The sequence below is a fragment of the Trachemys scripta genome, chromosome 18 (genome assembly GCF_013100865.1).
Source record: "Trachemys scripta elegans isolate TJP31775 chromosome 18, CAS_Tse_1.0, whole genome shotgun sequence".
NCBI lineage: Eukaryota > Metazoa > Chordata > Testudines > Emydidae > Trachemys > Trachemys scripta.
Window position 1 is genome coordinate 5137521 of NC_048315.1, and position 12939 is coordinate 5150459.

The 12939-nt window shown below is 39.2% G+C and overlaps 1 protein-coding gene across 2 annotated transcripts in view; it reads left to right on the forward strand.

The window, feature by feature from the left end:
* The window catches only part of CLTC (clathrin heavy chain), a 53976-nt gene that overhangs the window by 34035 nt on the left and 7002 nt on the right, over window positions 1-12939 (forward strand). For both annotated transcript variants that reach the window (XM_034752227.1, XM_034752228.1), the window contains exons 14-30: window positions 963-1126; window positions 3029-3154; window positions 3919-4061; window positions 4561-4795; window positions 5605-5727; window positions 5850-5995; window positions 6275-6458; window positions 7014-7206; window positions 7817-7974; window positions 8323-8487; window positions 8674-8781; window positions 8938-9105; window positions 9485-9634; window positions 10074-10205; window positions 10394-10504; window positions 10771-10941; window positions 11262-11483. In XM_034752227.1, the coding sequence (XP_034608118.1) occupies window positions 963-1126; window positions 3029-3154; window positions 3919-4061; window positions 4561-4795; window positions 5605-5727; window positions 5850-5995; window positions 6275-6458; window positions 7014-7206; window positions 7817-7974; window positions 8323-8487; window positions 8674-8781; window positions 8938-9105; window positions 9485-9634; window positions 10074-10205; window positions 10394-10504; window positions 10771-10941; window positions 11262-11483 (2699 nt within the window). The remainder of the gene's footprint in view (window positions 1-962; window positions 1127-3028; window positions 3155-3918; window positions 4062-4560; window positions 4796-5604; window positions 5728-5849; window positions 5996-6274; window positions 6459-7013; window positions 7207-7816; window positions 7975-8322; window positions 8488-8673; window positions 8782-8937; window positions 9106-9484; window positions 9635-10073; window positions 10206-10393; window positions 10505-10770; window positions 10942-11261; window positions 11484-12939) is intronic.

Genomic DNA, 12939 nt, shown 5'->3' on the forward strand with positions numbered 1-12939 from the left:
CTCTCTATCAAGCATTGGCCTTTTGGCCATTTATTTCAGTGGGACTTCAGAAAAATGCTTGAGTGTTTATCTGACACAGTAGTTGCTTTACACATGTAATTGTTAAATAACACTTGATCTTAATCCTATCTTTGTGTGGCCTGTAGCTAGCTATCACTGCTCTGTTTTACACTGCATTTGAGGGCAATCAAGTAAGTGTTAACTGTTTGCATAGCAGGATCAAACTTTGTGCAAGAGACATTAGATACGTGGCAAAACTGAGCTAGCTGAATATTGCATACTTATAAATGTGTACCTACCAGGGAGCATCTTGGAAGCAGAGCTGCTTAATACGTTCCCAAAGTATGCCATGTATTCCATCTTCAACCACATGGGGAAATTAGTAATGGAAGTGAATGGCTGTTTCAGTTGGCATGCTTGGACCATGATTCAGCTACAGCTTGAGTGTAGAGGACCAATGATCGACCAAAGTGAAGGAAGGAGTGACTCTTCCTAACCAGACTGGACTATAAATAATGCATCTGACAAAGTGGGTATTCACCCACAAAAGCTTATGCTCCAATACATCTGTTAATCTATAAGGTGCCACAGGACTTTGTTACTTTTTATAAATCTTCAGTTACTTGCCTGGAGCAGATGGACTTGTGTAACCTATGCCCTAGGGAGAGGGATTTGTGGCTTTGCTATTGCTTGCATGGCTCCAAAGAGCCTAAAACTATCTTCTGTGCATGCTTTCTCTTCCACTGAAGAGATTACAGTACTGCACTTCAGCTACAATTCCACTGGTGTGTTTGTTCCATCCACTGTTCAGCTTCTCCAGTTCAAATATGTCTACTTGGGCATTGCATGGCTACTCTGCTGCAATCTGAGACTTAAGAGAAGTCCTTTGCACAAACTGTATCGCATCATCAATTTGATTTTTATTTGATACCATTAATATGGAGTCTTTTGTTTCCCTTAAGGTCTATTTTATTTCTTGGGCTCAATTGTAAACTTCAGCCAGGACCCAGATGTTCACTTCAAATATATCCAAGCTGCATGCAAAACAGGGCAAATTAAAGAAGTGGAACGAATCTGCAGAGAAAGCAACTGCTATGATCCAGAGCGTGTTAAAAACTTCCTCAAGGTAAAGAGTCTGACTAGCACTACAGTATTTTCTATTTTGCAGCTGGATTTCTTGTTACTTATCACTACTTAGTGGTGTACCCTAGTGGGAGTGGATATCTTGAACAGACACTCTGGATTGCACAAAGTCCAAAACAGAGTTCTTAATCGGTTTCTAATATGGAGACCTTCTGTAATATAGGAAAGATGAATGCCGTTCCTCAGGCTGCATGTGCATCCATAAGTTAGCAGATATTATCTGTATTGGAGGATACTGCTGAGCCAGTCTGTTCCCTAGCCTCTTAGAGGTGGACACATTGAATAAACAATCTTAACTAGAACATATGCCAGCTGAATTTAATTACATGAGCTATGAATGGAAAAAATTCAGTCTTTTTCCACACTAATAAATGCTGTAATCTCCAATCCCACTTCAGTTTCTTACTACTACAGGATAGCCGTTCTGTGAAAATAACTATTAGAGAATTAGTGGTATCCATAACCTGAAATCAGTAGAGCAAATCTTCAGGTTTGAGGATGGAAAGATACCATGTATGAAGTTGCCAACTGGCTACTGATTTTCATTGTTACTCTTTCTAGAGCCATGTCAGTCCATAAGACAAGCTAAGGTTGTTTCTAAATAGACTTGCCAGAGAATCAGCCTTTATCTGGGAACATTTCCTGCCTTCACATTTTGTCCTGGTTGTATAGCCATTTAGTGGTGTGACAGCAAAATCTATTGGCATAATACACCCATTGCTACTTACGATTTCTCAGATCTGTCGTGCAGAAAAACTGATTAATGTCCCAGAAAATAAACTTTAAGAGAAAAATGTTGCTATTATTGGGGGAAGGTTTTTGTGTATATAACCCAGCAGGTCTTTCTATCAACAAACTATCCTCAATGAATGGTTACTGTGTTGTCAAATTCCTGATGGAAGCTATTATTTTTTGTGCTGTTCCTTGTGTCTGTGGAATGTGCAGGACATGTACCAGGTAAATGCCCTCCCTCCCCCCAAGAGTAGGTCTCCCCATCTGTTAACTCCTTCAGTGTCAATTTTGTATGTAGAATTACATTCTGGGATGTGCATGTTAAACCACTTTCAGTAGCTGGGTCTGACAAGGTTGATTCTTCAGGGTACTCTAAATGTACAGTATTTGGCTCCCACTCTAGCTTAATTAGACATGTTGCCTTTTGCCAGATAACTTTGGGGCATTCATTCTCAAAGGTCTCTGGACATACAGGCTACTGATGCACGCTCTTATTTATTTTTTCTTTTATTTTGACCTCTGCAGTCACAAGTCAATGATTCAACAATGCAGTAGTTGGGTAGGTTCTTAATAGATGTGACTCTGCACAGGTATCCTAGTTAAACTCTCAGTGGGTTCCTTGGATACCAGAGATTCTTCAGATTAAGGTGTGAGGTGAGAAACAGGAGCTCAAATCATGCATATCTGGTCATCTCTCATATGACTGAGACTACATCCTTAAAATGGTTTTGTTAGACTCCTATTGCAATCCCAGAGTGTTAATCCTGCACGCTGAACACCAGTGGCAGTTCACAAATGCTGAAGTATAGCTTAGGTTTGTTATACTCGTTGTCCTGTGTTGTAAAGCTGTTTTGTAGATGTGGGTGTGTCAAGGACCAGTGACTGAAATTTCAGATGGTTTTTTGCTCTAGGTATTATAAACAGGTGTAAACCTTGACAATTCACTATGTGCATGAACTGGGAACAATAGTAACATGCTGTCAGGTAAACTAGTTTAGGAAACCAAAACTGCTGAGATTTAAAAACAGTAAACTCTCTCTGATCAGACTGGTCTCCTCAGACTTGCCTCATTTATTAACTCTTTCCAGTTTTAATGTAGTAACTCATAGCTCTGTTCTTTCTTTTATTTATCTTTTTCTCCCCCTCTTTGCAGGAAGCAAAACTGACTGACCAGTTACCACTGATCATTGTATGTGATCGTTTTGACTTTGTCCATGACCTTGTGCTGTACCTGTATAGAAATAACCTCCAAAAATATATTGAGATTTATGTACAGAAGGTAAGAGCTAAATGTCCAGAGGGACTTAAAAGCGTCTGTCCAAATGGCTTGATATGGTCTCATCCAGTTTCTTTTCACAAGAACTGTCATGGCTACAAATGCATGCAATACCAACACCACAAAATTCGTAATCTAAATCACTTCTAACAAATCCACTTCCCAGTTTGCTATCAGACTTGGAGAGGATGTTAACCAAGTAATGTCCTTTGTGCTCTCAACAAATAGCTGTATAATCTTTTATCTCCTATGTGACAAATTGGTTCTGCTTCTGGCCACCTTAGTATTGAAAACAGACCCTTTTCTGGGAAGGAGTGTTCAACCTCCAAAATATTCTGACATGACTCTTCATTATTAATTCCTTCTGTTTGTACAACAAACAGTTCCCCCTCCATGAAAGCTAATATAGCTGCTGCATTTGAGGGGAATGCCACAATGGCCTAAAACACCTTTCTTTCCCTCATAAGAATGAGAATAGCACATTACATAGTTCACATACTTAGCCCTGTTGCTGAAGTCTGAGGAAGTTGTAAGTTCTTGCCAATCTTCACATGATTGAGGCAGATACTATGGATTTCTCAACTGGTCATAGTCTTCAGGAGCTTGTCTGAGTCCAGGCAGGGAAAATGGAGCAGGCCCACTTGAAGTTGAACAATATTCTAGCAATTCTCATACCTATAAATGGCTTCTCAGGGAAGGAAGATGCAATATCTCCACGGTTTGGTACTCCAATTTGTCACTTTACTAAAGTGTTCTTGTTGCCCTAGGTGAATCCAAGCCGTTTGCCTGTTGTCATCGGGGGATTGCTTGATGTGGATTGCTCTGAAGATGTGATAAAGAACTTGATTCTTGTTGTGAGAGGTCAATTCTCCACTGATGAGCTTGTTGCAGAAGTAGAAAAAAGAAACAGGTATCCAACTCCACAAATAACAATCTCTGTACGTGGCTTTGAATTAGAGCTAATGTTTCTGTTCCCTCAGAATAAACTTTATCAATTTCTGATAGTTTGGTTAAAGTCTAGGGCCTAACAATCTGGAAAGGAGGAAGGGTTTAGACCTTCATTAGTGATTTAAATTATAAAAGACAAATTATAGCCTTGTGACAAGTTTCTCCCTTAGCTTCCAGTAGTGTCCTGTATGGGACACTGGGTGAGCTAATGGAAAAGAATAGATAATCTTTAACTGTAGACTCTTGAGGTGCATCTAGATGCTTTGATGGCATTGCAATTAACTTAATGGAAGTGGCTTTGGTTTTTGGCATTCAACGAACTTCATATCTTTCAATAAAGAAAACTAGAGAGAGAGGAGACTCCTACCATTGTGTGTAATGCCTTCAGGAAGAAACTGGGGAGGTCTCTGGGTTGGTAGATCCTGCAGGCTTGTTAATAAAACTAATATATTTTGTTCTAGGCTAAAATTGCTACTTCCATGGTTAGAAGCAAGAATTCATGAGGGTTGTGAGGAACCTGCTACTCATAATGCACTGGCCAAAATCTACATAGACAGCAACAACAACCCAGAAAGATTTCTGCGTGAGAATCCCTACTATGACAGCCGTGTTGTGGGGAAGTACTGTGAGAAGAGAGACCCTCATTTGGCATGCGTGGCTTATGAGCGTGGGCAGTGTGACTTGGAGCTTATTAATGTGCGTATATCCAGTGAGTTCAGGAAAATGGGGTGGAATCACCCACAAAGTAAAAAACTACTTGAGTGATCTTGAGATTTTATGCATTACTGCAACAAACTTCTGCTTTTGCAGCTAAAGTTACAAGTGGGAATTAACTGGCATAAGTATAGCACCATGAACTTTAAAAAAAAAAAAAAAAAAAAAAAAAAAAAATTTAAAACGGCATGTCCCTGTTAGTCAGACTGCTTATTTCATCTAAATGAAACTCTTCCAAGGATCTGATCCAAATTTGAAAGCCGTGAGATTCCTTTGAATTACCAGTGACAGTGTGTCGTGGAAAGTCCTCAGATTTCTGGTGTAAATCTTGAAATGAGCTTTACTTACTGCCAAATTCACACCACATAATTAGAAGTTAACTTGTTGGTATCCCCAGGCCCAAGACTTGGAGATTTAGAAAGTGCTTGTCAGTGACCTAAGTACACTTCTACCTCCAATATAATGCTGTCCCCGGGAGCCCAAAAAATCTTACTGCGTTATAGGCGAAACCATGTTGATCAAGGCAAGTTAGATATCACCGAAGTGCGCAGCGTGCCACCCTCTCCTCCCCCCCGGAGCGCTGCTTTACTGTGTTATATCCAAATTTGTGTTCTATCAGGTTGCCTTATATCAAGGTAGCAGTGTGTGTTTCACCCTGGCTTAGCACAGGGGGATGGACTAGATGACCTCCGAGGTCACTTCCATCCTTAGATTTCTATGAATCTATTAACTAAAAGTTTGCTTTAAGTAATTTCAGATGAATTCACTTATCTACCTTTTTGTCATTTTAGGTATGCAATGAAAACTCCCTCTTCAAGAGCCTCTCACGTTACTTAGTTCGCCGTAAGGATCCTGAATTGTGGGGGAGTGTACTGCTGGAAAGCAATCCTTACAGAAGACCACTTATTGACCAGGTATAGTCTCCTCAAACTTCCTACTACTTGTAACATAATGACAGAACAAGCTATAATTGAAAGTGAAATATTTGCAACTTGCTGACTATAGCTTCTCCATGGCTTGATTCTTCTATCTATAGGTTGTGCAGACTGCGCTGTCTGAGACGCAGGACCCCGAAGAAGTGTCTGTTACTGTAAAAGCTTTCATGACTGCTGATCTTCCCAATGAGCTCATTGAACTGCTGGAGAAAATAGTTCTTGATAACTCTGTGTTCAGTGAACACAGGTGGGTAAAAAGTTCTAAGCCATACATAGGAAGCTACAACAAACTTCACTGAAGCCATCTAGCTCTGTGCTAGGGCTTGCTGCCATAAAATTCCAGCTGCTTTGGGGAGTAAACCTTAATTTTAGGTTCATTCTTTGGTTTGGGGATGAGAGTTTAGGATGGTGAAGTCCTTGGATTTGAGTTTCATACAGTATTCACCTCTCTAACAATAGCCAGTGACTTTAATCTGTGAAGTAACTGACTCAGCACTCATTAACAGCCTTGTCTATTTCTTACTAGGAACCTGCAAAACCTCCTCATTCTCACAGCTATTAAAGCTGACCGTACTCGTGTTATGGAATATATCAACCGTCTGGATAATTATGATGCTCCAGATATTGCTAACATTGCTATCAGTAATGAGCTTTTTGAGGAGGCTTTTGCCATCTTCAGGAAATTTGATGTCAACACTTCAGCTGTGCAGGTATCATAAATTCTAGTCTGATTCTCCAATTAGGAAATCTTTAAGCTCTCGAGACAGCATAAAAGCCTGAATGGTGGAGTGGGCTTCTGGCTCTGATGTGCATCTTTTTTGAAGTGGACTACCAGCAGTAGCATCCCCTTCCAAAGATGACAGGACAGTCACCTTCCTATTGCTTCCTGGCTTATCTAGTGGTTTTTTTCCCCCTCTTTCCATCCCAGCCCCCACTGACATTTGGTCTCAACTTGGATTATACAAGCCTTGAGTGTTTAAATCAGAGCTACACAGCAGAGTTTAGACTTTAGCCATATTCTACTTACGCATTCTTAGGCTTGCCCCTTCAGTTTCTTGCAGAAGGTGGAAGAGAAGTTAGCAGTTCTTGGGAGAGTCATGCTGAGCATTAGCGAGACTGGCTCTCAAAGAACCAACAAAAAAACTTGATTACTTGCTGGTCTAAAGAAAAAAACAAACTAACGTATTGAGTGCAACCATTAGTTGTCTGGAAACCTAAAATTAACTTTCTGTATGGATGGTGACTGCTGTGCATCATTTCCTCAGGTATTGATTGAACACATTGGAAACCTGGATCGTGCCTATGAATTTGCTGAACGCTGCAATGAGCCTGCTGTGTGGAGTCAGCTTGCTAAAGCCCAGCTTCAGAAAGGGATGGTAAAGGAAGCAATTGACTCCTACATTAAAGCAGATGATCCTTCCTCCTACATGGAAGTTGTTCAAGCTGCTAATGCCAGCGGTAGGATTTCCAGGTTTTCTAGTCTAACTGAATCTTCTGTACTGTTCTCGTATGTTCAGATACCTGAAGTTTAACCAAAGCATGTCAGCCATGTTTGTCATTTAAATGACACTACAGTCTCTTATGGGTAGCTCTAAATTCTGCTGAACTAGAGAAATGTGTTCAATCTTGTGTATGTCCTGTATCTCGGAATACTAAAATGATCAAAGGTCAAAACTCAGGTTGACATTATCTTCAAATGAGTATATATCACTGCTAGCTCCTCTGCAGTTTTTACTGTCCTCTCCTGGTCAGCTGTTCTGGCTGCACAGAGTTAAATTTTCCCTAGGCTTCTGAATTCTGTGCAGTGAATTGCTTTTAACAACTCTAACAATAATAAAGTAAAATGCAAGTTAACTGATAGAGCTTTAAATGTTTGCTGTAGTCAAGGGGGAAACAATTAACTCAGATCATCTTTACTTTAGCCAGGACCAAGGTGTTTGCTACCTGCAGAAATTCATTGTAAAACTAACTTAACAGAGCAAACTTCCAGTCCTGGTTGTTCTCTTAAACTATAGGTGATTCAATCATGAAAAGTTTACCATTTTTAATTTGAAGTTTCTTCACCTAGGGAACTGGGAAGAGCTGGTGAAATACCTACAGATGGCCCGCAAAAAAGCCCGGGAGTCCTATGTGGAGACAGAACTCATTTTTGCTCTTGCTAAAACAAATCGTCTAGCTGAGCTGGAAGAATTCATAAATGGACCTAATAATGCTCACATACAGCAAGTGAGTTTCTACTCTTGGTTCCCTTGCTGTCATAGTAATAGGATTTTGGGGTTCAGCCAACAAAAATGCCAAGCTTTGGCCTGCCAAGAAACTGTTGGGTTTAATGTAATGTAGTTCAAGAAGTCTAAAAATAAACAAATAACTTGAGGCAGAGCTGACATTTGTCTAATAGCTTTAGACATGACTAGCTAATGGCTAGAACTTGCTCAGACTTGGGGATGGATCTAACTTGAGAATTCTCTTTCAAATAAAATCCATTTGTCACTAATATATAAAAAAATTCTATTCTTATTATAGTATAAATACTTGTGGCTTGTTTAGAAGACTAATGTTTCAACTTAATCTTAGGTTGGTGATCGCTGCTATGATGAGAAAATGTACGATGCTGCTAAGCTATTGTATAACAACGTGTCAAACTTTGGCCGTTTGGCATCCACACTGGTTCACCTAGGTGAATACCAAGCAGCTGTTGATGGTGCTCGGAAAGCAAACAGCACTCGAACATGGAAAGAGGTAAATTACCCTATCTTGAGTTCAGCTCAGCAAAATATATCAAAGGAGGTTGCCTCTGAGATCTCACTGATAATGTTTCTTAAATCCTAATATACCTATGTTGACAAGACTCTTCAGTATACAATTGCATAAAGCTGTGCTTTTCATAAACTGAACAAAACTTAATTGTTATCCCCTGAATTTCAGGTTTGCTTTGCATGTGTTGATGGGAAAGAGTTCCGTCTAGCCCAGATGTGTGGACTTCATATCGTAGTGCATGCAGATGAATTGGAAGAGCTCATCAACTATTACCAGGTAATGAAGAGAACATGTACTAGATACTCCTGATTCTAATGCTACTGAAAGCGTCAACCAACATACCTACACAGATGCTATTGTAACTCAGTGTTACAGGATCACCTTTGCTTCAAACTTGCTACAGCTGGTCTTTAACTGCACCTGTCTTTTAAGGATCGTGGATACTTTGAAGAGCTGATAACTATGTTGGAAGCAGCACTGGGACTTGAGCGTGCCCACATGGGAATGTTTACAGAGCTAGCAATTCTCTACTCCAAATTCAAGCCCCAGAAGATGAGGGAGCACTTGGAACTATTCTGGTCCAGAGTCAACATTCCCAAGGTAACAGTCTTGAAACTATGTGAGATGTCTTTAAGCCGTGCTGGATAGCGTGTAGAACAGTTAGTTGCATAAAAAGAAACTAAAGTAAATTTTAATAAAATTAAGATTTTCACGCTTAATAATAAAACCACCTGATCTATTAAGCTTCAACACTAATGAAATACCAGGATGAAAGTAAATCAGTGCTCTGAAGTTAAGTGATGGATTTCAAAGTTGAAAGAGTGCTGAAAGCTATTGATGACAGACCACAGGTCGAAAACCACTAGCCTGTGTTACACAGGAGGTCAGACTAGATTATCATAATGGCCTCTTATGGCCTTAAAATTTATTTATTTGATCTATTAAATTTTGTATTTAAACACTTCAATTCTGTGTACAGGTGCTAAGAGCTGCAGAACAAGCCCATCTTTGGGCAGAGCTGGTGTTCTTGTATGATAAATATGAAGAGTACGATAATGCCATCATCACAATGATGAATCACCCAACAGATGCATGGAAAGAAGGACAGTTCAAAGATATCATCACCAAGGTACTGCCTGATCCTGTGAGAAATGCCTCTTTAAAGACAACACCATTCTGCATGTTTTATTTGTATTCTAATCAGGAGACCATTAGCTAGAAACTATCCTAGCTTTAAAAACTGATACTAGTTTCAGCATAACTCTCTTTTTCCCTCTACATCACTATGTTAAGCTTATGTCAGGGACCCTGGGTCTATGGTAAAAAGCCAAGTAGACTTACAATGCCACACATGATTGATTGATTGGATTACCCTTTGATGGTTTATATTTGAGCAAATCTGAAATCTCTAAAGCAAAATTTCTTAATGCTGGTAGGCATGTTTCAGGTAACTTAAGCATCTTATTTTCATTAGAAGTAATGAACCAGAAAAACCCATGCAGAAATGTATAAACCCCATAGAACAAGTACTTAAAGATCTATTAAATGATCCTCTTTGCTCTCTCTAGGTGGCCAATGTGGAGCTGTATTATAAAGCAATCCAGTTTTATTTGGAATTTAAACCCCTGTTGCTCAATGATTTGCTGATGGTGCTGTCTCCCCGGCTGGATCATACTCGTGCTGTAAACTTCTTCAGTAAGGTAATTGGTTTTTATTTTCCTATAATTATGAAATGCTGTACATGTGGAGATAAAGCATTTGGCTACATTTAAAGGTTTTTGACTCCAATTGAGTGACAGTGAATGTTTGTCGCAGATACATCTACAAGCTTATAGTGTGCTATGCTGCTATATTCAGGATTCTCATGTCAAAACATCTTCTCTTAAAGGCTAAACAGCTTCCACTTGTTAAACCCTACTTGCGCTCAGTTCAAAACCACAACAACAAATCAGTGAATGAGTCTCTGAATAATCTCTTCATTATAGAAGAAGACTATCAGGTAGGCTTTTTAAAATTTTGTGCCCTTGTTGTTTAAAACACCTTTCTTTAATGCATGCTAATTGGTATAGATAATGAACTGGTATAACTATGCATCCACTAACTGCAATAACAAAGACTGCAGGATTACTTAAGATCTGAAAATCTACTCAAGTTTGAGCAAAGGAACTCTGCAAACAGCTCAGGTGTTATCTAAAACATAAATTGACCCTTTCTGGAACGCAGTTAAGCACTGAGGTTTCAATGACTAATTCTATTCCAATTCAGGCTCTTAGGACATCTATAGATGCCTATGACAACTTTGACAACATCTCCCTTGCTCAACGTTTGGAGAAGCATGAGCTGATTGAGTTTAGAAGAATTGCTGCATATCTCTTTAAAGGCAACAATCGCTGGAAACAGAGTGTAGAACTTTGCAAGAAAGACAGACTATACAAGGTGACAGACTGGAAAATGTAACATTAAAACTATGCAGACTGATGTTCACATAACTTACTTTAATATCCGTGATCCTACCCCCTCTGGTGGTAGTGCTATAATGTACTTAAGCTCGTTTTGCATCTTGGAAGCCTAAATCCCCAAGATCAAGTGGAGGGTGGGGGGATGTGGGTGTCTAGTTGGTGTGTGGGGTTTTTTTTTTTTTTTTTTAAATGGCTCATTACTGCTTTGACCAAACTTGGTATGCCTAGCACAGTTTCTGCTCCAGTGTGTTAAGTGTGACCTTTTTTTTATGAGCAGTTCTCTTGTCCTTTTTATAGGATGCGATGCAATATGCTTCAGAATCCAAAGATACAGAGTTAGCAGAAGAATTGCTGCAGTGGTTCTTGCAGGAAGAAAAAAGAGAATGTTTTGGAGCTTGTCTCTTCACCTGTTATGACCTTCTAAGGCCAGATGTTGTCTTGGAAACTGCATGGAGGCACAACATCATGGACTTTGCCATGCCCTACTTTATTCAGGTCATGAAGGAGTATTTGACCAAGGTAAGAGCTATTTCTGTTGGTTTAGACTGTGTTTTTTCACCTGCCACGAACATTGGCTTTGTCAAATGTCTGTCTTGACTTATGTTCACTCTTCTTTTCAGTTCGTCGGGGTGGGCAGGGAGCTTCACTTTAAAGTCCTACCTGCTAGGAAAAATGAAACATCCACACATAGTTCCCTAGCTACCAGTTAGAAGAACCGGCATCTGTAATAATTCTCTGCTTAATACAAAGATAATGTGATGCTTGCTCCAAAACTTTCTCCTTGTCAAACTGTTCTTCCCCCTAGACTATGGAAGTCTGGAAACTACCCATGTATTATGGGTTAGCATGCCCAGGCTTAAAAAAAAAAAAGGGAGTTAGGTCGACAGGAGTATTAGAACAAGATGTTTTATATATACTCTTGAATCTACACATGTCTGCTATGCTCTTTAGTGAAAAACAGTGTTTTGGATAGCTCAGCAATTACTTGAATAGTCAAAGGATACAATTTGTCACATTTCAATTCACTGTAATCCTCTCAATCTAGACTCATTTTGGGGTGGAATCTCTCTGGAAATTTAAGTGTTATGAAGCAGACTACTTGAATGTATATTCAAGGACATGTATGGGTCTAGTTCCATAAGACACTCAACTCTAGTTTTAACTAGCCTCTTTTCATTCTTGCTTGCTTTTTGTTTGAAAAAATCCTTTATTTTCAGGATGCTTTCCTTCCAGCAAAACTCTCCAGATAAATCTGAGACTATATAGGAATTTTTTTCCTCTGGGGCTTTACGTATGTATAAACCTCCAGAAAAAGCCATAAGCTATTTAACTGTAGCACCCATTTGTTCTTAGTGTTTTCAATTCCAGTGTCACTGGACTCTTCTTGGACAACTTCAGCTACGCTAACTTCGCTGAGCATTTTTTTGTCAGTCGTTTTCCATCCATCTTATTCTTTGGACTCCCTAATTTTTATGATAAAGCTTCTGCAGCTAGGGACTTCTAGGTAATCTTACTTTGAGTGATAAAACAAGTAATGCATATTTTGTTGCACAGAGGATTTGCCTGTTAATGTTCAAAGGGATATATATAAAAAAAATTTTATGGCTGTTCTAGAGCCACTTGTTGCAGAGTCAAACTGGTGCAGAAAATTTTTGGCAGAAAGCAACTGGTGTTAGTTCTTTAGAAACCACTTTTTCAAGTGTATCCTATTGGTGGTTATGGGATACTTTGACATCTGTCCAAACTAATATCAATGTTACCTTTTTTTGAGTGTGCTAATCTTGAATTAGAACTTTTAGTGCATCTATATTAAACCTCTACTATAAATGGTGTAAAAGGATTTACCTTATTGTATTCTTAGTTTGACTTCTCAGTCAATAAACACTAGTAACCAATACAAACCACAGTTGGCTTTCTGAAGCAGATACTTCTGGTGTTTCATTTGTTTTTACTTTTCCTCTTGTATCTTATCAAT